Source organism: Anarhichas minor, unplaced genomic scaffold (assembly GCF_050575085.1).
Source record: "Anarhichas minor isolate MPS153535 unplaced genomic scaffold, ASM5057508v1 ptg000010l, whole genome shotgun sequence".
NCBI lineage: Eukaryota > Metazoa > Chordata > Actinopteri > Perciformes > Anarhichadidae > Anarhichas > Anarhichas minor.
The window spans coordinates 18,129,752-18,157,462 of NW_027466456.1; the positions used below are offsets into that span (position 1 = coordinate 18,129,752).

The following is a 27,711-nucleotide window of genomic DNA, read 5'->3' on the forward strand; positions in this document are numbered from 1 at the left end:
CCACAACTAACAAATCCTAATATATGCTTAAATATATCAAAACTATGCTTTCCATTTGTTTTGGTGGATTTATAAATGGCACAATAAAGTATATGCAGTGGGCTGCCATATCTGTACCATATATCTTTGAAGATAAATCATCTGTAAGATACAAGTCTTTGTGCTTTTCAACAAGCTGAGCTACGTGGTTGGGTTGAGCTATACATCAGCTCTCACACAGGGTATTTTTTGATATAGTCAATATGAGACTCAATCTTTTTTGTTAGTCTATTTGCTTGTTTGTTAATATAATTAGTTTCAAGGTGTCATGGTCTGATCTTCATTGAATTCGCCAGCCTCTGACTCTGCATTTGGGTCCTCTCTGCTTGTGCTGCTTCCATCAGTCTGGACAAGAGATTTATAAATAATTGGTATCCGATCTGCATCAAAAACAAAAAGTCTTTGTCTGGTCTCATGCTTTGGGTCATTGTTGACTTTTTCAATCATCAACCAAGAACACAATCTTTCCTGTGTGATCACATTCCTATTCATAATACTTAGCTGGTTTGACAGAAACCCCGGCATCAGGCTCTTTGCGTAGTATCTTTCTTTTTTTTTTTAAGGTTTGCGCGTGGTTAACATTGTGAAACTGTTAAGGCAACTAAAGTACTAAGTTAGGGTTTGAAAAAACATGGTGAAATTAAGTACACTTGTAAGCTAATGAAATAACGTCATGTCACTCAGTGCCGTAGAATCCCGTGACATGTCGTTCAACCTTCTCAACGTTCTGTATCTGCATTTTGTGACTCGGCCAATATGTTTTTGGCGGAATTAAGATTATCTTATAACATTGCTGCAGCCGAAAGTCTTTTTGAAATGACCCAGACTTATCTATGTGGCAGCCATGATAAGAGCTGGTTGAATTCTGTAAATGCTAAGGAATGTGCTTCGATGATTTCTTTCTTATCTCATTTAGCAGAGGATGGACTGGAGCATCCTTTACAAAAGGAAAGAAGATAATGCCATCCCAGAATTCCTTGCAACAGCAAAATTTAAAGTGACGCACCATTCGGTCGTTGATGAAATCAAACAATACGCGTATCTTTTTTCACAGTCATGGACTAATGGGATTCATGTTGATTAATATGTGGATGGTAACAACCATTTAATTTCACTTAAATTTGTATCAAACACATTACAAAAAAATGAAAAACGGAACAAGTATAACAAAAGAAATAGTAAACAGTAAGAAAACAGCAAACTGTCAATACACAAATTCTCAACATAAATAAATATTACATTTCTGAAAAGGACTAGGAGGAAATATACACATATATGGTCCTACCATTTGTCCATCACTCAGACAGTTATCCCAATATTTATAATATAAACCTTTGTGACTGGTATCCTATAATACGTTTTTGACTTGTTTCTTGAGCATAGGCGATGTGATAAGGACATCACTACTAATTTGCGTAAAACTTCTGCAAACAGTTCCATTCATCATGGAAACTGGGAGAACATGTCATTAATTAAACTACTAAGTCATAACAAAGAAACTTGAGAAATAGCCAGTTCTCCACCCAGTATTACACTGCCAAGGAATGGGCTCAACATTAAACTGAGCAGTCCTGATGAAAAGCAAGGAGTGCCCTCTGGCTCTGTTGTTTTACTTGATTAACTGCCACATAACATGAGTCAACATAACATCAAGCCTGTGTGCCTGGGCATTAGTCAAACTAAACCTGTCTCCACATTAAATTAAGCCATTTTTGAATGATGACATTCATTATACATTATACACGTTAGGGTCAGTGAAGGATTAAATGTTTTTCATTGTGATTCTTCTTTCTGTGTGACTGGTTTGAATGAATGAAAACAAGGTTTTTACGTGTTTGGAGGCTGAGTTTAATTACTGCTAAGGCTTTGCAATCCCAAATAAATTAAACATTTGAGTAAAAAATTATAATTTTCTGAGTTAAAGTACAGAGTTGAGAAAACTCTTACTTTGTCAATGGAGAGCTGGTGATGTTTTTGTCATCATAATAATAGCAGTCTCCCTGAGAAGCCGCCTCCTGCACAGATAAATGGATTTATTTGACAGGCTGCAATCATCCAGTTTTTTCAAACAGACAATAAAAAAATGTCAAGGATGCTGGTCAAAAATCACAAAATATGTCTATTCCTATCATCTCCCTACTGTTGAAATCTATAATAAATGCATAAAAATGGAGAGACAGCGAGATCCTTCTTGTGGCACTGGCACCTCTGTGGCACTTCAGCGGCAAGCGTCAGCTGTGGCAGGCGAGCGGTACTAGTTCGGCACCCGTCAAGAAGCGGCGGAGCTGAGGGGGCGGAGCCACATTTCCTGAGAACACACATCGTTGTGTACACACATACAACAGGTCAGCTTCCGTAAATCAGTTTTATGATTTTAGTTGAGTCACCGGAGCCACCCGTTCTCTGTATGCATCCTTAGAGTACTTACGTTGTACTTTTTTGTTTCTCATTCATTTTATTTAAGTATGATTTTGCTAGTTTTGCAACAAAAGGGAACATAATACACTCTTTCCAAATTATTACTTTTATAGTAATTTACAACAATCGGCTAAAATAATGAAAATAAATCATCCGTTTTATTATCATTTAAAAGTATATATATATATATATATATATATATATATATATATATATATATATATATATATATATATATATATATATATATATATATAATAAATTTAATATTAAAACCCATAAAATGTCCAATCCAAAAATACATGTCTGAAAATATCTTCACTCTTCCTCTGCTTATATCTATATGTATGTCAGTAGGTGCCACAAGCTGCCAGAGAGTGCCACAGGGTGCCAGAGGGTGCCGCCAGCCGTCAGAGGAGTGTGCCCCCCCCCTGGTCCGTGTATGTTTTGATAGTCTGTTTTATGGTTTATTTGGTTTTTGTTGTGGAAGTCACAGATATCCCGGGAAACTAAACGCCGTCATGTCTGGGTTCATAATATTGTCCAGAGGAGCTCCGTGGATTTTATCGAAGTGTATTCACTGTGTCTAGCAAGCCACACGTCGCTGTTTACTACAGCTGTATGAACACAAAATAAACTGATTTAGCTGTGATTTAACGGCAATAAACCGACAAAAAGGGACTCCGAAATAACTACGTAATGATGCCGATTTGTAGGCTACTTGTCTTCTCAATGACATTAACATTGTAGCAGCTCCACCAACACTCAGAATAACGTCATCTAGACGTAAATACGGCAGCATCTATTCATTTTAGTATTGGGTCCCAAAACTCGGGTATCGTATTGACACCAGCATCAAACAAAAAAATGCTCACCCAGACATAGAAGTGGCAAGACGAAAATGCATGTGTGAGTCACTTCTAGAGCAGCTATGGTATTTTAATTTGGCATACAAACATCCTTATTTGACACTGGGGAAACAAAACATTGCAAATAAAATCAACGTGTGTTGGAGCCTTTTTGACCAACTTCAAAATACGGAAACTGCTCCAACTAAAGTTAAAATAAGAACTAAATGTGAGTTACAACGTTGATTTTCAACACTGTACACCGGATGCAACTTAATTTTATTTCTGTCGAAATTAAGCTGTTGTAGCAGAACGCAGTGAACCATGAAAAGATGATGAAGGGAAATCGAGCAAATAGGCATAAATGAAGGCAACTGGCAAATGCAAAATCCATTAAGACATGTTATAACGAAAAAACTCAGCATGTGATACTCATTGTAATTGATAGCCTCAAAATCTTTCATAAATAGCTTTAGATCATAATATCGACTGCGCACTGTTCCTGGATCTGTCGGTTAATTGAATCCTCAAAGCAAACAGGCCCCTCCTCAGCCGTCTACACATTCCAGTCTGATTGGCTTAGCTGTTGGCCCAAAGCCCAAAGGGTGTCCCTATAAAACTCCACACCAGCTGAAACAGAGTCAGAAAGCAAAAAGGACTCTGAGACTCACAGACAACTGAATTCACTCTCAATTACTGCAACTGAAAGCACCGGAAGATGTGTAAAGGATTAGCTGCTTTACCCCAAACCTGCCTGGTGAGGTGAGCACTGCATCATCACTTTACCTTCACCTGTCATGTCTTAGAAGTGGTTGGATCTGATAAAGTGTGCCTACTTTTCAAACCATTTGAGAGTGGCTGATTTACCCTGTTAATAAATTAAAACACATGCTGTCATTCTCGGGTCAAGAGTTTCCATCTGGAAGAACTCGGAGGCTTTAAGTTCATTTTTGTGAACTTTCTACTTTCTGAAATGAATTGCTGTTTTGTGAAAATCCTTTTTCAACAGACTTTTTGAACTGAAGAAAAGCTTCCGAACTGTTTTTATGCTCGCTTATGTGTTTTAAAGAATATTTTGCAATAGCTTGTGCAGATTAGTCAAGAGCGTCAGAGGTAAACACAAAGGTATTGTGTTGCTTGCACTCTCAAAGCTGAAGGGAGGTCGGAGAGGTTTCTAAACCTGCAGAGTTGAAGAACAACTTTTTTTTTTTTTAAAGGTTTACATTAGTCAAAATATAACAACATTTTCACCATTTGGTTATTATTGGTTTTAAAATGTGTGCAGTTCATGTTTTGTTCATTCAATTACAGTACATTTTTACATTATAGATAATGTGCAGAGTAACTTTAAAACTTAATAAATTGTTGTACTGAATATGAGACTCATGGGACGGAATCACCAAAAAAAAAAACATTAACCAAATCAAAAAAGGTGCAATAATTAAAAAATAACAATAAATCCATTTTGTTTTTAAGCTGTAGCTCCTTATTCAAAAACATGAGACCTTTTTTGTGAAGAACTCTTTTTGTAGCGAATGAAGTTCTGAATTTGATTAATCAGCCAACTGACATACTTCAAAATGTAATCTTAGTGTCTTGTATAAATACAATACATCATGACTAGATTATTATTACTTAAAGTAATATTACTTGAAGTTAAAACAAGTCACACACGTCGTCTGCTTTCTGTCATCCAGGGCGAAAGAGATCAAGTCGAAATTGGGCATTTTACTGCAGAAGCCAGAAAATGCCATCGACCTCATCATCCCCTACCCCGAGAAGACTGAGAAGAAGCCGGAGAAGCAGCAGAAGTGAGTCTCTCTCTGTGCCTCTGCCTCAAAGATTAATGTCTGTGGAGTTGGGGGGGGGAGTTTGCTGGAGTGTAAACCAGATAATTGATGGTAAAGTGGCCCGAGCAGAGCCCAGAGCAGGTACGGGATGTGGAGATCAGAGCACCTTAAACCTCTCCAGACACTGACTGGGCTCGAATGTCACTGTTTGCTACAAAGCCTCATTTTATCAGGCATCACCTTGAAAAGACTGGGTTACAGATCATTTATATGATGTATAAAATGTGTTTTTTTCCTCTTAAAATATTATGGTAATTATTTTTTAGAAAAGCAGCACTTTATCTAAAAGTAACCCATACAAGTCGTGAAGCTTTGTTTTAGTTCCCTTTAGAGTCATTGTGGTGGAGACCATACAACTCTTTATTACTCTCCCGTCACTGTAGCTCATGTTGATAATTAACAACAGCCCTTACATTTCTCATCGAAAGATGATATTGTAAAAGCATTCGTTGTCATCCAGGTACAGAGTTTTAAATCTCTTTGTTTGAATTGACTTGGTGTATGATTACTGCAGATCAGGGGCGTTTCTAGGATTGAAAGACAGGGGGGGGGGGGCTTAGCCCCAAGGGGAGTGTCATGTTTGTGCGGCAATTTTTTTTGGGGCCGTGGATATCCATTGTTTCAGACAGTTCATTAATTTGGTTCAATCAGAAAGAGTGTGATTTTGCTCTGTAGTTTTGCTTGCGTTCAGTATATGACAACACAAGAGACTGAATTTCAGGGTCATAGTGAAATTTGACAACACAAATATGAACTTTTCTCAAATAAAGAGAGAAATAATTTTCCTGCTTGTAAAGGAAAGACGGATAAACTAGCTCCCAAATCCTAATTTGGGAGCTAGTTTATCCGGGACCGCACACAATGGATGGAGAATGGACCCGACAGTGTCAACTTTATATCGTTAAGTATGATGATAGGCTGTTGGATTGTAATTTGAAGGGGGAGAAAACATACAAACCAGAATGCACACATGTAGCATGTTAGTTATAAATAACTTGTCCATGTGAGAAACAATAGTTTAATTTAATGGCATCACCAAAAAAAAAAAACATTTTCTCTTTTTTTTTTATTAACCAAATTATGTGTCTTAATGCTGATGTCCATGGTTAGACTTGAAGCTGCAGTGCTCTGAAGGGGTCTTTGGTGCTCCCTGGAGCGGGGGACTGTGCTTGGGGTTGGTCGGGTGGGAATGTGCAGCTCTCGTCTGGGGGTCCTGGGGGGCATCTGGGATGGGACTGGGATCATCCCTGTGGATGTCTCTGGCGTTAGGTTTTGGGGGGGCTGTCGCGTTCCCTGCCTCTTTCAGTGTGGGTGTTCGCTGGCCCTGCTGGGTGCCTATAGGGCTTCTGTAGCGATCTATAAACTACTCAGTAAGTCTGGGTAAACAACAAACAGGCTGAGTGCACTGCAACATTATGCAAGTGAAAATAGACATACTAACAGGATAATTCATGCAGTGTCTCAATTGTACTTGGATGTTTTCTTCTTTTCTTTCTTGCCCATTATGGACATTTTGGAGGGGGGAGTTAGGGTCTGATGCTGTTTGTATTGTATATTCTTTTTTGGGGGGCGGGGGGGGGGGGGGGGGGGGGAGTGGAAAATCTTAAATGTATTGTTATAAAAAACAATGTTCATTATATAATGATAAAGACTTATTTACAGTAGTAATGGTATTGTATTTGTAAACTTTTGGCATACTTTGAACAAGTTTTTCTGAAGATCAGACTGAACTGAGATATTTTGTGTGCAGGCCGACTCCTGAGGAGGCTGCTCAGTGGCGTGAATGTCTGGACCGAGTCCTGAACAACAGCTGTAAGTTTGCCCTCACTTACTCTCTCGTCCCTATAATGTGACTGCATCAACAGAGTTGTGTCCTAACAACATGATCATTGAGGCCATACATTCATATCCTACTTACCACAGGGTAAATTCAAGTAGCATAGCCCAATTTCACGAATCACAAACTAGAATCAAGGTGCTTCAATAATGAAAATCTAACACCTTGTTTCTGTATAACAACATCAAGGAAGTTACTTAACATTTTAAAGTAATATATATTCTTCAGCAAACGTAACATTACTCTAAAAACCTTTTTAACTGACTCTCTAATTTAAAAAAACATGGCTTTAAGTGATTTCCTCAAATATCAGATGTAATGTCTCATGTTTACATGTAGCTTGGTAGCACGTATCTTGCAGATATATCTTTCTTCTCCTCATAATGGTGCCATTTATTCAAACCAGCTTTTTCCACATAGCTGATGGATGCTCATTTAGTTCCACACAAAAATAATCCTTGTTTAAATCCCAAAATAGACATGTTAAGGTTGTGCTGCTCTGCAGCCTCACTTTGTTGACGTCCTTCCAACCAAACAATGAGAACACTATGATTTCATACCAGCCAAAGCTGCAGTCTTCCTTAGGCAACAGCTTGAACTTTGGTTTACCTTTAACCATTCCAAAAGGAGCAAACATGCCTTCGAGGTCTGGTTTCTGTCTAGTAGACTGTTGAAACAGGTACCCGGCAGGGTTTGGTTCCCATAACAGCAATATAGCTTGTGTGCTTGTTAATCATTTGTACATTTATATGTATTTATATTGTGTGTTAGACATCCATGTGACTATTTGTTTATTTAATTGAATGAAGATAATAATTTTCAATATTGCCGGATGCATAATCAGGTTTTCAAACCTCAACATTGGCAACAAAATCTTGAAAATACAAATGAATAAAATGTAATGAGGTTCATTTTTAACAGGGGCTCTTTATCAATGGAAGATTTAAAACAAACATCTCTATGCCTTATTAGGCCTGGGTGCATACTGCCAATTTGCGAGGGTGCAGAGGCAGGTTGCGCCTGACGTTGTTTAGCAACCATAACCAGCTAATCATATCATTGAGGCCATACATTCATATCCTACTTACCAGAAATCCCGATTTCCGAGCTGATCTTCTCTAGCCGTTGTTTTTCAAGTATGTTTTGAAATATTGTCTGTGGTCCAGATTGTTTAGCTCTAGACGCAGCCGGCGCCCGAACCTACCGCGACGGCGCGGCTCTCGTGTTTGAGCGCCTTCCGTGCCTATACATTGACAACAATGGCTTTTGACACGACACCCTAACGGCTTATTGTTGTCTTTTAAATTCCACACATTTTGTGTGTGTATATATGTATATATATATATATATAATGTAGGTGTTGATTTGAAACAAATGTAAGAAACACACATTGACACACCATACATGGCTCCACTGTTTACTTTACAAAGTGCACAGAAAGCCTGAGAGCCAGCAAGACTGATGATTAACTCTAATGGTTAACGGTATTTAGCGGTACGTGCAAACTCTCCTGCTAATAAGTCACTTAAGTTGCCCCTGCACATCTGAACAGATCCACCTACAGATGTTACTGCGCAGCTGATATTGTATGTAAAAGGAGCAGCGTTTCCTCTGCAGAGCTCAATGGGTGGTAAAAGACCTTTCTAAGTGGCTCCTTCTGCATAGTCTAGGGCAAAGAGATGTATGTTTTGGCCTGTGTTTACATGCCTGCGTGAATGTGCATTATGCATCCATGTATGTGTCCGTCCATGGAGGTTGTGTGTGTTGTGGTAAAATCTCCAGGGAGAGCTCTAAATGATTCTGCCAGCGTTGATTTATTGCACGGGTGTTGCAAACTGCTGCGCCTTGATCATTTATCTGAGCTTTTGCATTAACATTATTCTTTATGGCATCCCTCTTGTTAATTCCCATGGGATTCTCTCAGAGTTATTTCCTCTCAAATGTAGAACTGCCCTCCCTCCTTTGCCTTACACAAAAAAATTGCATAACTCAATGCATATTATGCAACAGGAAATAAATAATGTATGACTACTCTCTGATAAATAACATGGCACTCGTGGAGAAATTAATCTAATTTTCAAGTTGTTGTCCGTGCAGTTTTTAATCACTTCTTCAGTTTCAACGATCACGCTACTTGTTCAACCCATGAGGGTCAGTGAAGTTAATTAAAACTGAAATTAATTTAACGGACATATTTTAACAGAATATTGTAGAACCATGAATACGTGACAAACACTGAAGCTACAATTTCTGCTGGTTGTTGCCGCTCTGATACACAAACAGCCATAAATTGGCGTTAGTGCCTGTGAGTGAGTGCGTGCTTCTCTTTTTATGTGTTCTTGAACTGAAGGTCTGTCCAAAAAACAGAGCTTGATTGCGACTCAGAGCTATTTTGAACCAAACCCTTTTAGATTGGAGATAAAAGCCTGAGGCCACAGCAAAAAGCTTATCATCTGCCGCACATGTTCATTCAGACAATGGGACCTTCGCAGGCATTATGTTGAACTACAATGTTCTTTGCTCAAATGAGTGGTTGTTTCAAGTCTTATTATGGATCCTTATCTTAGAATAACCACTGTGCTTTCACAATTATCCAAATAAAAGTTGTGTTTCTATTTCGGACACTGTTTATGATGTTTCTGAAAGGTAGTTGGCTGTTTTTGTAAATAGAAGTATAGTATGTATTTTTATTTCTATAATTATCTGGCTGGAACAATATCAGGAAAAAGGGGATGTTTTCCTCCCTTATGTCGCATAAAACATCGCCTTTTCCTGATATTGTTCCATCCAGAGAGTTTTGGGAAAACTAATACTATAACATGGGAAGTCACACTTTCCTCTATAAAAATACCAAACCTCTGTAGTATATGCCACCATTTTATAATGTTGATTGTGCCTTCCTTTCATTTTCCATTACTTCACTTCTGCAAATTATGTAATAAAAGCTTTAATAAGACATGGAATCTGGAACATAGCTGGCTTCATCTATCAGTTAAAATAATGTTTTTTTGGGCCTAAGTGGCTGTTATGTAAATGTTCCATTATATTTCAAATGTGACCGCTTCATTATGGAAAGAGACACAACGCTCATCTGATTATTTGCGAAAGGCAGCAATGTCACTGCTGTAAAACAGGTGTGACTAAAAAAAGATGCATCACGGATGTAGTTTTAAATCTTATTTTGTCCTTAAAGTCTTAATAAGTGACAATATATTAACAGCAGAAGTGTCAAATCAATTTCATAACTTGAATATATAATTCTGGTGCTTATATTTACAGCCCAACAGTGCCCAAGCAAAGCTAAAATGATGAAACATCAGCTTGTGACTCACACTTAATTTCTCTAGTGCTGTATGTAAAGCATTAAGCTGAGTAAATATAGCAGTTAGCTCTGATGAATGGTTTTTGGCTTTCTGTGGTTGTTGTTTATCACCACAAGGGGGAACGTGGATGAAAACACAATATTGTGGATTAATCTAGCACTGAGACCTTGTGTTGGTGTTTGCATGAATGTGACATTGTTCGACATGTTTAAACTGATACAGAAACATTGTGTTTTAGACAGTCACTGAAACTTGGAACATGGAAAAGTGCAATCTCAGAGGCTCATTCAGAATTGCCAGCATGTTTACTTTAAAATGTGTTTATGAAAAGGGCCTTCAATATCAATTGCTGTTCTATATTCTATTATATGGCCTGTTAATACCTTTCTCTCTCTTACAACCCCTCCTCTCCTCTCTCCATCAGATGGTCTGGCCGCTTTCCGCAGCTTCCTGCAGTCCGAGTTCAGTGAGGAGAACGTTGAGTTCTGGATGACCTGCGAGGACTTCAAGAAGACCAAGAACCCTGTGAAAATGGCCACCAAGGCCAAGAAGATCTACGAAGACTTCATCCAGTCTGAGGGACCCAGAGAGGTAAGGGACTCCTGAGTCTGCAACACTTCAGGCCTCTCTCCAAAACCTCTCCTCCATGGTTAAATGGACTGTACTCTAGTAATGGCTTTTCTACTCTTCCGACAGCTCAAAGCGCTTTAATACTACATATCACCATTCACCCATTCATACACTGATGGCAGGGGCTACCATGCAAGGTGTCACCTGCCCATCGGGACATGACTGCTGTTGGGTTGTAAATGTGTAAATTTCAACAACTATAAACAGAAATGTATTTTAAGAATATCACTCGCTTTAATACGAGAGTCACTGAAACTGGTACTGATGCTGGTGCCCTCATTATGTTGGCAAAGAGGATTTTGTCAGCAGGTTAAGATGAGTAATATAGCCTTTATTTAGGCAACATTTCACTCCTGACAAAGCTATTTAAAAGCCAACGGTGCAGTCAAAATAAGAGAAGGAAAAGTGAAATGTTGGAGAGAAAGCTGCCTGTATAACAATTTGCATACATTTGAAGATGAACGACTGAGTAGAGGAGAAATACAGGCGCGCTTGAGTGTAAACAGATGAGGTTACAGACAGAATGTACTGAGACTCTTCACGCCAGAGAACAGCACAAGGATGAGAACATACACACACACACACATACACACACACACGTTTGCCATGTTTTCTAAGGCAGTTCCATTTTGGGCCAGAGACGTGACTTCTACTTTACTGCATGTTAGAAGGAACTGTTGTTTCTTGTACTGATTTACTATAGTCGGTGTACATATATTTGTTTTATTGCAGAGAGTTACAATCAGTCTCTGACTATTTTAAACCAGTTGTTGTAAATATCAATGCGGTCTCTCCTAGATCTTCTCCAGAGAATATTTTCCAGGCAACAGGACTTGATTTAGTTTGCGTTTGTCTCCTCCACCACAGGTGAACATTGATCACTTCACCAAGGACGTGACCCTGAGGAACCTGGTGGATCTCTCCCCTACCACCTTTGACCTGGCCCAGAAGAGGATCTTCGCCCTGATGGAGAAAGACTCCTTTGGTCGTTTCCTTCGCTCTGTGCAGTACCAGGAGCTCCTGGTCAACTAAGCCAGAGCAGAGTCTGAAGAGATGGGGTGGGTGGGGGGGCGGGGTGGTTTCATACAGCAGTTAGTTAATATGAAAATAAACAGGTTGTTTTTTTTAAATCAGGTATTTGTAATTAATTACCTTTTTGCAAGTACAGCTCGAGAAGCAAAGACTTATTTTACAAAATATCCAAAACAGGGCGAGAAAATTATAATTACAGTTTGAATGTAACTAAAGGGAAAGACTGCCTTTTGAAATAGCCCTACCTCCCCAACCAACACACACATACACACGTTCTTGAACTTCTATACCAGTGAGGACCTTCCACTGACAACATTTATTCCCTCTCCTCCTAAAGAAGTGAGGGTCTCCCAGAATGACCTCACTTGTCAAAAATGGCGCCAAAAACCAGATCAGTTCTCACACAAAGGAAGAAGTACAGACGCAACATATTTACACACGGGGTCAAGATCCACTTCAAAACAGACAACTCAATATATTTAGTTGTGTCAGCTCTTTATCTTACTCAAAATACGCTTGTGAAATTATCCGTTGAAAACATCTGACTTACACAACGTGTTGTTGCAGGTTGGCCAGACACGTCTGGACAGATATAGTTTTGTCTAAAGCTTGACCTCATCGACTGCCATGCATTCTGTAGCAGACTCCATAGATGACTTTCTGACAAAGAGCCCAAATGCAGGGCCGTTTCTGGTAATTCTGTTGCAAACATTAACCTTAAATATACAGACATTTTAAAACATAACCCAGTCCTTTCGCTGCAGACATAAACATCGTATATAATCGTAAAGTGACTTTTAAGTACTTTGTGTTTTTCCCAAGAAGCCTCAAAGATATTGAGTGGCTGAAAAGGATATGACCTATAACAGTTTCTGCCTATGAGAGAAGATTATTGGGGAACTCTAAATAGAATGGCAGTTACACAATTGACTGTTTTTAATCAATTACTTCATTCAATGTAACAAAGTGGATTCTCTTCTAGTATCAATGCACGAGTAATAGTTACCACATAACTCTCCTTTGTCTCCAACACTCATATAGTTAGTCATTTCAACAAACTCCCCTTTTGGTATCGATGAATCCTGTGAGAGCCATCCTTGAGAATAGTGCTGGCTAGTTCAGTGGTCGAGCTCCTTGGCTACCATTAAACTGCATATTGCTAAGTTGGGAAAATCAAGTAGGAGGGAATGTGAAAAAAAAGAGAAGTGAACAGAGCAGCGGTTTTAACAGAGAAAGGTCTTTTTCCCATGTGATGTTACCAAAGTTTTATGTAAGCATTCAGAGTCTAAAAAAGGTCCAGATGTTATACACCAGTGTAAAACCTGAGGGGCAGATCTTGCAGGTTTGCAGCACTAAACAATGCAAATGCTGGTGATTGAGAATCCTTTTAAGGTGGTCTTTGAGTTACAAACCATGCAACCTCAAATTTCAGTTTGAAGTCATAAAGGGAATTTAAGGAAATAGCACTGCAATCAGATGAGTAGATACAAAATAGTCACAGTTGATAAATCTGACATTATATGCACTTTTCTTTTATTGTTCGGGTAAACACTTTCAACCACAAGTTATTATTCACTACATGCTGTACAAACATTGGTTCACATAACTTACACTATGCTGAGGCATAGGTGGATGCGATGGTGAATTTGGTGTTGGTGTGCAATGTTTGAGGGTCCAAAATGTATACTTCAGTTGACTGCAACGATCGTTAAGTGTGATTATATTTACTCTTTAATGCTTTTTTATATTTAACAAAAGCAGATGTATTAACCAACGTAATAATATTGCTATCTAGATATTCAGCATTTTATAAGTCCTTATTGTTCCCCGTCATGCAAATAATCCCACACTAATCCAAGCTGAGAAGGTTGCATGTCTTCTAACAAAAGGTCATTGGAACAACAAATAAATCAAAAAAAAAAAATCTGAGAGATTTATTTAAATTTTCAACAGCATTTGGCAAGGGTCCATTATGGCACAGATTAGCCATTCTGGTGTCATAACCCTAAGTGTCATAAACGTCAACAATCACCCCACAGAAAAATCAATAAGGACTTTAACAGTGCTGAGTATGCATCATTTGATGTAGTCTTGTATGTCATTTCTGGAGTCTATCATATAAAAATATATATGTGCATACAATTCCTGAAGATGTATTTATTTTTACGTGTAAATATCAACTATTTACAACCAATTGTGTCTAAGTTATTCTTAAATACAACAATGGAACCCATGATTATATGAATGGAGAACAGGCAAGGACTTTTCCCAGAATCTTTTCACTGTCATAAAAGAGGAAACACCTGACTTTTGTTTTTCTTCATTAGATCCCTATTCCTAATGTGTGTACATAGAAAGCACGTGATGATTGAGTCTTTAAAACTGCAATGAAAAACTAGAACGTATTTGGAGTAAAATGGAGAACAATGCAGATGCCACAATCAAGTAATTTAATAATGAAAAATATCAAAAGTGGTGCCATGTGGAGTTTTCTGTTCGGTTTACATTCAGTGTAACTCACAAAACGCATTGAGCTCTAACAAACATTTAGGGAGATCTACAGAAACATTCATAACTATGTTTTCATTAATGTAAAATCAACTCAAAAACGAAGAATCGTGTTTTTGTTTGCTTAGAATCAGCCCTGCATATCTAGGGAACGGGTCATCTTCCCAGAGTCTGCCGTGTTTCTACAGTAGCCCAGAATGGACCAACCAAATACTGGCTCCAGAGAGGGACTGTCAAACTTGCATACTGTGTATTTTTTACCGTAATTTTCAGAAACGCTTGAACAAGGTGAGGAGAGCGGAGGGGTATTCCGTTGGTTGCAATCTGCAACCTCACTGTTAGATGCTGCTAAATCCTAAACACTCAATCTTTAACACCTCTAACACAATACAACTGTCATGACACATGGTGTCTCCAGCTGCCCCTTTTCACCAGGAGGTTGTAATACATGGAAGCTTCACAATACACCCCAAGGATCCCACCAGCAGCCCCCCCCAGAGCTGCTATAGTGGAGTGATATGACCCATCACACTCGCTCACCAATTTTGAAGGTACATCCATATGTGTCAAATCTTGTAAAAATGTAATAATATTTGTAAAAAGGAGTTGGGGTAATCTGTTTGCAAAACGTTTGATGGGCCGAGGCCTTACATTTTACAAACTTTCAAGGAAGTCTGTTGAGTAGTTCTGGAATTATCTTTGTAACTATCAAACAAACGGGACTGAAAACAAAAAGGGAAAAATCCTTCAAACTCTCAGGATAATAGCTCTTAGATATTTTAAAAAATTTGTTCCCTGTTTTTTCTAATTCCTCCTAGGAGTAAGGTCATTGTTTTAAAGATAAAAGCAGCATGTGTAGTATATGCCTCAACAAAAGAAAACCGCCAGAGACGAGTAAAAATCAGAGCGGAAGCAGATGCGGCTGAGGAATTGTTCTGCCAACACAAACACTGTCAGAGGCTCGCATGGAAGCATCCGTTACTACCACACTTCTGAGAAATAGATGGAAAAGGTCAGATGACTTTGGTCCCAAAAGGAAGTAGTGAAATTCCTGACTAATGTTTTGTTGAACTCACTGCTTTTTAAATACCTGGTCACATTACAGGCCAGAGCTGGAATTTTGTCATGCCAAAAGGTGTAAATATTTCCCCCAAAAATGTCTGTTCTTGAAACCTGAACCAATATAACTAATTGAGATTCAAGCAGATAAAAAACACTAACAGCAAATGCTTAGACTGTATTACTCTGATTACAACCTAAGAATCTTAAGTTTCACCCCGATATGACCTGATTTTCCTCCAAATGTGCCAGAAGATGAAGAATTACACTGACAGGATTGCCTGATAAAGTTTCCACACAATTAATCATTTCTTCTGCTTTTCCTGTAGTAATCAATAGCCCTCGAAGCACAAACAGACTTGCAGACATATTTAACTGTAGCAAAAACAAGATTCAGACTTGTGATAATAAACCACGTCATATCTGAATGTGGGTTTACTATGGTCATCTGTTTTTTGAGAATCAGCTTCAACCTATTGGAGAGACCTACGTAGAAACTGAGTCACACATATTGGCATTTAGTCATGGGAAAAACTAATTTGTAGTCCTCCAGGGTCTGAAATAGTCTGTGTTGATGGATAAAACTAATAAACCATAAAACTATACTGCGCTGTTTATGTTTACTCTGGCGTCATTAACAGGCAGATCCGTGGGTGTAGCAGGATCGGTAAACACATGGGAAGCTGATTGTTCACAGAGTTCCTCTTGAACGACAGCAACATTGAGGCAAAAAGTTCTAATGGCTTCAGGGCTTGAGAAATCTGTTGCCGAGTGACCGACGACAAAAAATGGACACCGACTTCCCTTTGTAAAAATGAAAAGGGGATTTTGCTGAATAAGTGAGAGAGAGATTATATTTAGGAGCAAGAAAAATCTGGTGTCACATCCAAATCAGTTCTCCACAGCATCTGATACCGATGCACCGAGTTTTCAACTAACTCCAAGGTAAACCCACCCGCGTCATTATTCAACGGTCAGAGCCACCACCTAGAATTAAGAGCAACATAGTCCACACAGGGCGAGTGGGAGGCAGGGTTGATGGTTCAGATAAACACAGCCAGAATTTTATTTCAGGAGACCACCGATAGTGTCCAGTGGGAAACTAAAAGTAAACATTGGCTTTTTGTTACGTTTCCACATAAATATATATTTAAAAACATGAGTAAAATCCAGACAAGGTCTGCAAACTGAAAGTAGCCTACGGATCGGCTCTAACGGGATGTAGCCGTTTCTTTTACTTGCTATGTATTCTTTGAAGGCGGCTGAAAACTGTCAGACTTGACCTCAGTTTTGTTTCCCAACACCACTTGCTGCTGCCGCCTGTTCTCGTCCACTTTCCAGGCGAGGCGCAGCTCAAAACAAGCCTACTAACTGTAAGCCAGCATGCGCAATATTTAAAGCAACTAAATGGAAGTCAACCTTCATTGACTTTATTATTTACACCTGTGCTTTTCACGTCAAAATGTCCTCCTTGAATTCGGGCCCATCTACCCCCGTTTGCATGCTTGTGTAAAGTATTTGATCCATTAACTCAACCCAGATGGTGAGGAGTGGACATGAACTCGATACCCTCTAACAGTGAGTCCACGCTGGTGTTGATCTACATACCGCACTTAGGTAGAACTAAACACAACTCATCTTGGAGGATGAAGAATTCCATCTTGCCGCTGATTTGTTTTGTGCATTTACAGGGAAACGGCAGATTATCTCAACATCTAAGTGGGCAAAGTGTCCCTTTTGTATCCATGGCGAGGGATGTTTCTAGAGGAGGGTGCACAACACAGCCCAACCCGTTTACTCCTTCACTACCAGGTGCATTCCCACAGCTGTGAAGCGGTTCTTTTATTCTCTAGATCCAGTCATCTCTGACACGTTCACGAGCCACCCTCTCTGGCCTTCACACCTGCTCCTTATCAGCTAATCACCCTGCTGACCTGCTGACTGCCTGCTCAGCTGCACGTCATCATCTAATCAAGCTTCCGCTCTATAAAGCACTCACTCAACAGACTCGTGTAGGAGCTTGTGTCATTACCTTGCATGTCTTTCTTAAAGTCATTATTTCGCTCTCCTTTGAAAACGTTGTGAAACATATTTGTCTTTGTAGAGTCTGTGCTGGTAGTTTCCATTAAGATGAACCTCACATCGTTTTTTTGAACATATAGCTCTTGCAGAAGTAGCAGAGATTATGTCAGTTAGCCTCAGCCACTTGCTATTTGCTACAATTAACAAGCTACTGGCAAACTCAATACATGACTATGCCAACAAATGAATAAAAGACACCCAATGACAATGAGGTTAACTACCAAATGACAAATTAATCAGGCTTTAGGTAATATAATGAAAGGCAGCAAAGTTGGAGGGAAAGGCCACTTTCCATTAGTCAGAACAAGGGTTATGTTTATGTAGCATTTATTTTGGTTTTGCCTCAACAATGCAGGTTAGCTAAAGCAAAAGTCTTCCCTCTAACTCAAACAGGCAGGACAAACGATAGGAATAGGTATTCATTGCCAAGACTGCACTATATGTTCCCCACAGTCTTTCATACTATTCAACGTGCTGGATGATGTGGTTAAAAAAGTTAAAAGTTTTAAAAGCTAAGCCATAACTTGCAATGAATAATTATATACTTTAGTGTGCATTCGAAGTTCTACAGATTTTGCCAATGGAAGGAACCTGAAAGAACAGAATCACAGATCCCAAGCCCTGAATTTCCACTTACATTTCTTTTTGGGGGGGGGGTAATATGACTGTTAAGAAGGATCAGTTGAAGTTGCTGTGTGAGCGATGTCTGTATTGTACAAACTTTACACGGATTAAGAAGCTTATTTCTAAATTTTCAAACTTCATATTACTTTTGTCATTGGTGATTTTAATTACATGTTGTAATGAAGTTGGTATTTTAGCCAGCTTGTGCCATCTTATTTATTGATATTTAAGAGTTGTACCACAGTCTGTATGTATTAATGCTTACAAACCGAGCAAGAACCACAACATCACCATTGCATGTAAAATCCATCTCAAATAATATAATCAGCTCAAGCAAATCAGGTTTGAATAAAATACTACATGCATGCAGGCCAGATTGGATTTGAAGCTGTTTAAACAAGAGAGAAAGCGATGCAATTGAACAAAAGTACATTCAGTCCAGACACCACTACACCAATGAAGCTTACTCACTACATGCGTCCACTGTCGGGTCTTCTTGGTTTCAGTTGACTTATAATTCCTCCCTACACTGGTTAATGGCATTGGTTTGAAATGTATTGTACGCACATTTGTTGTGCATTCCTTAGAGGCATATAGGTCAGACAGCTGTTTCACAAAGGGACGCAAACTTTATTTCACTGTATGAAACAACTAAGTAGTTTAACCCTAGAGGGACTATTCAATGGCTCAATAGTTCACAGTTGACCTCTCTACTTTTTGTCCAATTTTCTAGAATCTATCTTCATTGGACAAATGTCCTCCTGACATGGTCACCTTACATTATGACTTTTTTCCTGTGGATTCTTCACAATTGCCCGTGGCCGTCCAAGCTCCCAGGCACCCATGTAATCTACACTTATGGCTGTCATTGTCAATATTAAAATGTGAAGTTATAAAAAATGATGCATAAACGTTTTTACATCATGTATTTGTGTAGTTGTTGTCAACAGCAAGAGAATTACAGCAGACAGTGAAATAGATTTTGCCTACAGGTACAGAATTTGTATATTGTAAACCAATATCGTTATATAAATGTCCCATAAAAGCTAATAATGAAAATTAAGTATCAAAACATGTCACAAGGCTGTCACAAACCTGCTATTTCAGCTTACGTTAGCACCGGTATAAACACAATGACAATACAATAACAAAAAAAAAACACACACACACACACACAGTGAGATGATCACTTTAGCCCTGCAGCGTTTTATTATCAAAGAATCTGAAGACAATAAACCAGAGATTTAGGCCTGGAGCCCAAGGGCCGTATCTACTGAGTGTACGCGCGGTAGAGATAAGTGGCTTCGCATGTGCACTGGTCGGGGTGTACGTGCTTCCTTGCATGCATGATCACATTAGAGCACCAGATCCTCTTGTCAGGTTTTAATTAGCAGGCCTCACAGCTGCTCGCCGTTGGTAAGGCAGGAGAAAACATCCAGCGATAAGCAGGTTAGCGCTGAATGAAGCGCCGCTCAGGCCTGAGAGCCTGAGCCGGAACAGACTCTGGTTAGTGGAACAGCTGCAGGCGAAGAAAAGCACACAAAGATAAGTCCTTTATAACATAATATATGTTTCTGTTTTCCAACTCTCCCTCTGTACATATAGGGGCTGGTGAGTTGAGATTTAAATGACATCCTTACTTCTTTACTGCGATGTACGTCCTTTTGTACTGATGACTTCAACTCGTTGTAAAGTAGTTTGATCATACTTACCTATATAATCTTAGCTTCCATATGTGTCGTAACATTTGTCCCTTTTTTAAAGGTGCTATATTTAACTTTCAGAAAATCTTTGTTATGACACCTGTGGCCGTAAAGTGGTCTGCGTGTGTGTGCAATAGATGCGTGCTGGGATCCTTGGCCCAAACTGTGACATGACATTACATTAAGCTACAATCATATATCATATTTCGAATAACGTTACTTTATGAAATGTTCCTATATTTTGTTCAGACTATTGGCTCAGTGATACTAACTAGCTTGCCATTTGCAAATTACTTTATCAGCAAACATTACAAAGCAACGCCAGATCGATGACACGAAGCTAAGTAACAGCAAGCTGGTCAGCTTAGCTTATTTTAGTTGGCTATAGTTGGCCGCCACTGCCTTGCATCGCTCTTTGTTAGTAGAAAGGAATTGTTAGTCATACACCCTTACCATATTTTGCTTGCCATAGCGTTAGCGAGCGTGAATGAATTAGCTGTTGTTACCCACCCAAGACAGTATTTTTCCTAAGTTACAGTTAGCAACCAAAAAGTCAGAGAAAGTCCCCGTTTTTATGTTACGTTGCATTCCGTTTACACATTCGCAATAAAAAGCAATTCATAAACTGTTGCATACAAAACCTTTTTGAGGAAAATTGTGATTTGAGACGACACTTTCTTTCAACTTTTGCGTACTTAAATACAGATCCAACTGTAGGCCCCTCACTCATTTAGGTTCATTTACAATCAAAAAGTTCACACATAGAGTTCCTCCCTGTGCATTTCTTTGACAGATTTGTGTGGGCTGAACGTTTAATGCAGGAACAGATGGATGTGGGGTTTTGCGGGCACATTGACAAGCCTCTCTTAATTAAGGCCTATATCTGGAGTAAAAGCTGTCGGAAATAGGAGTCGATAAATAGTAAATAAAAGTGTGGCAAAAAATTAAATAATTATGACTCACCTGGAAATTAACTTAAAAAGCAACCTGCGACAAGAGCTTTTCCCCCATCTTAGGTACACACGTTGGCTCTAAACGTGATCACTTAATTGTGTAGAATTAGCTATCTTTGTCATCGAACTATAGTGAAGTTTAGGATTCAAAACAAAATGAATCACCTTTTGAAGCCGTTAGCAACCTGCTGGCAGAAACAAAAGGTGATGATTCAGTTAATGTGCAGTGAAATGACTGCTGCTAAATGTGTGTGTTGTCTGACTAGATGAGACGCACATGAGCTTCACCACTCGCAGCAGTTAATTTAACTCATGGAAAGGAGGGCAGTTATACACAGAATAAATTTGTAGCGCCAGCGGAATGTTTTTGGCTAAATTCTAGCTGCTGGCCGCCTCCCACAGTCCTCCTAAATACTCCTGCACTCCTGTTCATTTTAGATGAGGGAAAGTAATTCACACAAGCACAGCGGTCGCAGTGGATTTGTCACTTTCTTCTATACTCCTGTGTTTTAGCTGCATAATTCAAGCATACTGAGGCTGATATAGAGCAATATCAGATACACAGCAGTAGCCTATATCAGACAGTAATGAGGATATATGTATTCATACCTTTTCATGTTTGCATGACTCGTTCTCAGGAGAAATTTAACTAAAAATGTCACTTCAATCTTCAATGTTTTGAAAGACTAACCCATTTTGGGCCTGCATGGAAAAACTCCTGGAGTACCACTTTGAAGCGGCTGTGTAAGAGCGTTGGTGAATTATTAACCCGAGCACTTTTCTGCCTTTTTATTCCATTTGTGTGCCTTTTACTAAGCAGCAAAGCAGGCAGACAGAATTTACCGGCAGTAAATATTTAGACATGTTTTCCATCTCCCTGTCTGTTAAAATTAGATTAGCAGAAGATTCGTTTTTAAGCAAGCTTATTTACTGTATGATGTGTCATGGTCCCAAATGTGTTGCCCTTAAATAGGCATGGAGTTAGACTGTGAGTGTGAATACAGCTACGGTAAACAGCGGAGGTAAATCGAACCAAATACGCACAGTTGAAGCCTAAACTATGTGGACTAATCACAATCATTGTTGATGAAAACAAAATTAGAAGATTTTGAAAGTTTAACACTAAGATTTAAATGTCTGTAATAGCTGTTTTGTAAACATTATTTTTGAAAGCGTTTAATTCTTGATTTTAACATGTCTTGCGAGGACTCAGATCTTGTCTTTCAGCTTTGCATTCTGGGATGTCTGGCACTGATTGATGAAAAGATGTTCAAAACACTGAAAACTGATCTGTGGAGTAACGACCCGACCAGTCAGCTGCTACACGTGGGGTTTTTTTTTTTGGTCAGATGTCAAGTCAGGTAAAACAGAAGTTACAATAAAAAAGAGGTATCGCCATAGAACGTTTTTGATTTGAGTTGTGATGTAATATGATATAAAACTGTCTTCTGGTGATCATTTGATATAAATTCTGATGTGGTAATCATATATCATCTGCTGACATTACATAATCACCACCGGAGATTGGAGAAGCCGCCCTATGAATACCGATTATAGATGATTGTGTTTTCTTTATGGGACAGTCTGAGTTGTGTCAATATCATGAAAAACATTATTTCACATCCTAGAAAGAAAAAAAACTGTCTCATGATCTCGACATAACAAGTGAGATAATGATCTTGTCATCACGAGAAGTAAAGCTTGAGGTCGAGATAAACAAATCTTAAAATAGAATGAAGAACAATCTCTTATTTAGTCAAAAGTATGACGATTCAGCTCATTAATTAGAAATCCCATTTTCACAACCCTAAAATTACTTTTGATCAGCGTGTATTGCTAGTTCACTTCGAATACCTCACAGTGAACAATGACCTTCCCTGATGATTGCCTATAAACCTGCTGTTTAGATTTGTATTTAGGTAAATCACATCGGAGAACATTCGCCATGTCCCGGGCATGGTTGTTTACTCAAACTGTTGAACCAAAATGAAACAAGACTAACGACACACGAAGTTCTTTTCATCCATCAGATCATTTTATGTGAGACATAAATAGGACAACGACATCATTTAATGAATATTTACATGCAGTATCTAGTTTTCTATCATCACGGTATACGTTTTGATAAAACATTTTAGTATGCAAGGCCACCAAAATATTTCAATTAAAGTGATCACACTATTTAGTACAAATTACAGTCAAAAACATTTGAACAAAATCATTTGACTTACAGGGGAACTCTTATAAATCGATCAAATGAGTCACAATTCAACAACAGAAAATCAGTATTGCAATGTTAAAGCGCGTTACACTTTGGGATATACAGATGCATCCTTTAGATCAGTACCTTACCTACTCGAGGCGAGGAGAACATAGACATCAGCATTATCCATCTGCTGTTGTACGCACATGTAATAGTAGTAAGTAGGAAACTAAGAAGAACATGTAAAGTTAACAGGTAAGTAAAATATGATAACCTTACGAGGTTTAGCAAAATACTTTTGAGCTAAACCTCACATGACAATATAATGGTTCATTTTGAATGTAGTAAACCGGGTTACTGATCATCATCATCATGATAAAACATTGGTGTAAAATACTGATAGGTTCGTCAGCTTGACTTTTATAACGTTTATCACTCCGTGTTTTATTTAGCTGTCTGGGTTCTCATCCATTACAGTTAAGTTGAGTCATTCTTATAAATAACTTAGTATATAACTTCAAAGATAATGAGTAAAAATGATTTCTCAAATCAAACAAATCCTTCTCACTGTTCCTTTGACAAGGCTCCACTGGCAGCAGGGTTGTTTGAAGGTGTGTCTGCTGAGTGGAGGTAGCTATAGATTGTTTTCTGTAGTGAAAGATGCAGTGAAACTATTAGCAAACACTTTCACATTATCTGTATTAATATCATACGTTGAATCAGTTACTATCTCGTCTTTGTGATTTGTGAAAACACTTGACAGCTGATGGTGAAAGCAGAAATGCCAAATGGTGGCGACAAAATCAATGCTCCCATACAATTAAGTCACAGTTTTTTTTGACAGTCACAGTTTTAAACAGTTTGAACCACATGGTGTACGTTGTAAATTGAAACAAAACCGAAAACGTTACAAAAATATTAGGTTTGGTTTAAAATGAGTACGAATTTGTAAAAAACCAACAAAGTACTTGATTAGGTTTAAGCAACAAAAGTGCTTGGAGGAAGTTCCTGTTGGAGTCTCTTTCCATCAAGGTGTAAATCTCCTGAGCGTCGTTGAAGCAAGTAGGGCAGGCGTTCCACCTGGTTTCATCTCTGGTTCAAGTTTACCTTAAAGACTTTACAGAATAAGAGGAAAGGCTGGGTTTCAGGAGCACAGACTTGCACAAAGCACATGCCTTGAAAAAGACGGCAGAAGTTAGCCTTCTCGGTAAAGCAGCATTAAGGACACAATTAATACATTTCAAAAGTAAAAGTAATTATGTTTAATGGAAGAAAACATCATAAAATTACCATTTAACCAGTGTCATAGCAGAAATAATTGAGGTAAAAATCTGAAAAACATTGTCATATGGCAAAGGACAAGCTTGGGTGGGAAGTGGAACAGAATGCCCTTTCATATCCATTTTCTGAGCCTTATTTTCCATTTTATTTTCATTAAAAGTAAACCCAAATGACTGAACTGAGTAGTGCGACATATTTCCTGAGTGCCTGAGTGGTTGTTAATAGGCCTGTAGTAGTGTTGTGAGTGAGCATATTCATAGCTTCGCAGTCGCACTCGGCTTCAAGTACTCGCTTCATTGAAGGAGAATGTGCAGGTGCATTAATAAGGTTTGCAATAGGGTTAGGGTTGATACGGTTTGCAATAGGGTTAGGGTTGATACGGTTTGCAATAGGGTTAGGGTTGATAAGGTTTGCAATAATGCCTTTGAAGTGTGTTTCAGGCTTTGAAACAATGTCAACGTGTTGAGCTGCTTGGCTCTGCTCGCCAGCTTTGGAGGATTCAGACTTCTTGTAGTCTTCGCAGGCGACCCAGAAGTCCATGTTCTCCTCGCTGAACGTTGACCTCAGGAAGTTGTTGAAGAACGTACGACCCGCTAACAAAGACAGAAAAAAATATGTTTCATTTTATTATCAAATGCACCTTTCAGACCCATGAGTGCACATATTAGCAAGGCTGGTTAATGCTGTATTGAAGTATCATTAACAGCAATACATGTTGTAATATATTGATGCTCCTTTAATAGTATTAAGGCCCATAATATGTCCCAGCCGATCAAGATTACCTAAATCTGGCATACTTGGTTGCTAGGCTTGTGAAGAATGATGCAGCAGAATCGTTCACCGGTCCAAGTTCTGCTACCAACTCTTGACAATAGCTAGCCAAAATGGCGCAAACCAGCCTGAACCCAATATTGACTATTGAAAGCCATATTATATTAAAAGAGTTAGAAAATTCTTAACAAACTCATTTTGAGACATTGGTACATTTACACAAGATAACTTAAAAATAAATGAAGCTGAATTGTAGTGTGTTCCTGGGCCAAACTTAGCGATGGATGAGAAGTGGAAGAAGAGAAGAAAATAAGACAAGAAGTGTTCTCCAAATCACAGTACACATAGACCTCAGTCTTTTTTGTCGAAGTCACTTTTTTTTACAAATTGATTAACTTCTTTTAGCACTACTGCTTCAAAATCACACATGACGAAGAGATCAGATGGAGGAGACCACTGAGGCTAAAATGAGAGCTGACGGATGAAGGAGGACATGATATTGTTGGAGGGATGAGGTCATGGAACAGAGCAGGTCAGAACTCGGCTGCTTCCCGAGAGGCCATTGCTCCCCTCTTGTGTCCACGTACACACACACACACACACACACAGTGTAATTCTCAGTGGACTTATGCACACACACAGATACATACACGCTACACTGGTCAGCATGCCCTGAGGTGACATTGAGTAGTGTCTTGAGACACGTAGCAGAAAACCAGGGCCCAATCCCAATGTCCCCCCTAAGGCCTTAAACCCTGAACCCTCACGGACTTACTGACGTCACCTGGTAAATGGTTGATTGTGAGAGAATGTAAATGGTATAAATACGAATGGGACAGCAGTTTGCGTCAACATATCACGTTACCATGACAACGTCCAAAAATATTATGTGCAATTGTGGGTATTTATTTTAACTTTTGACTTTCTGGCTCTTTCCTCACGAGATGAGAGGTCATTTCGAATAATCTATTTCCTCGTTTTTGTCAAAACAGCTTCAATAAACCTGTGTATAATCTCTGCTTCCATTTCTCTGATTTCATGTGTTTTTATGTTCCATCTTTAATACTTAATGTTTCTGAGTAAACATTATTTGCCAGGCTAAAGAACACATGTGCCGTCCTTTTTGTTTACATCTCCATGCTTCCACTGGTAACCCTGTGTTTAACGTCACATTGCTATGAATTGTGGGTACTTCCCTTGGGCAAAAGTCTGCCGAAATGCGAAGTTACAGAAAGTGTTCATAGAGGGCTCAAAATGTCTGCGAGAGAGCCCTCAAAAACTTGATGAGTTGACGGTGGGACAGAACTAAACCCTCTGTGAGTGTGGAGATTGGGATTGGGCCCAGAGAATGAGAATCCATCGGAGACCGCATGTGTGTGCGTGTGTGCATATTTGTGTTTCATTTGCGTGTTTGTGTGTCCCAGCCAAGTTTCCCTAACTTTCCTTCAACATCATGATCTACACTGGTCACAAACAAACACACATGAAAGATTAGGCATAACTTTTGAGAAAACAAATACTGGCCACCATGAGAATGATCATATGTTAAGTTTTAATTGTTTTTTTTAGCACACAGGTTTTGCAAGATAACTAATGAGTCAAGCACCTTCCTGACACTTATTGTCAGTGTTATTAGTATCTGACAAGTCTTTCGGCCTTGCTTTGGATTCAGACTCAACCTCGTTAAAACTTGTTCCTAGTTCAGGTTAAACAAGTTTAATTGTGAAACAATATTGTAATACTTACTTTGACTGCTCATCACGTGGCTGAAAGACTTCCTCCACTTCTTCACCTCAGCTGGACACAGACAAAGAGGGTTCTTTAAATAAGGCTGTACGGACTTTCTGAGTGGGGAGTTTTAAAGGGAAACTACGATGCAATGCGTGCAACTATTTCTATGTAAACAATACAGGAAATTTCACAAAGTGTGTTCAGGATGTGTTTCATCTGGATTTTATATTTTGTATCCAAAGCACAATGTGTTCCCACTGGGAATTTTGTAGAAAACCATTTCTATTGTTTGTACTCCGTAAGTAAGGTCTAATACGGTAATTGTTGCAAAAGGTATAGAAACAACCCTGCTGGCTTCCTGTCATCCCACCAAAACAAATACAAAACCCAACAACAAGACAGCTTTGTAAAGAGGTCATGCTTTAGTTCTAAATGAGCTCATCAGATCCCCAACTGCACTAATTCACTGATTAATAACTAAACTAATCACACTAGCATGCGTCACCTGACATTTATACAACAAAACCTACCATACGATAATATCCCCTCTACAGGCTTTACAGCATGTATTTGTGTTGTGAACGGAAGGATACTGATGCTGAGCAACTACAGGGAAACTACATATTGATGACCTATAAATGTCTCTAAATGGGTTACATGTTGCCTAAAAGGAAAGGTCGGTGTCGTATTCATCATAAGCAATAATTATCAATTGATAACTGAAGAGACGGCTTCCAGATCGAATTGCAATTCATGAATGTGTTTCAATGGAGCATGTACTTTCCTCAGCAGACATGAATGCAGTTTAGTTTAATAATA

At 38.8% G+C, this 27,711-nt stretch overlaps 1 protein-coding gene and 1 pseudogene across 1 annotated transcript; one reads left to right on the top strand and one right to left on the bottom strand.

Annotated features, from left to right (window-relative positions):
- Positions 1 to 4,023: 4,023 nt before the first annotated feature.
- rgs5a (regulator of G protein signaling 5a) lies at positions 4,024 to 11,997 on the top strand. The gene is made up of 5 exons (XM_076088694.1): positions 4,024 to 4,067; positions 5,003 to 5,116; positions 6,906 to 6,967; positions 10,740 to 10,906; positions 11,813 to 11,997. Exons 1-5 carry the CDS (start codon positions 4,024 to 4,026, stop codon positions 11,975 to 11,977), a joined length of 552 nt encoding a protein of 183 aa, XP_075944809.1. The 3' UTR covers positions 11,978 to 11,997.
- Positions 11,998 to 16,507: 4,510 nt separating this feature from the next.
- LOC142946630 (regulator of G-protein signaling 1-like) lies at positions 16,508 to 27,404 on the bottom strand (annotated as a pseudogene).
- Positions 27,405 to 27,711: the final 307 nt, after the last annotated feature.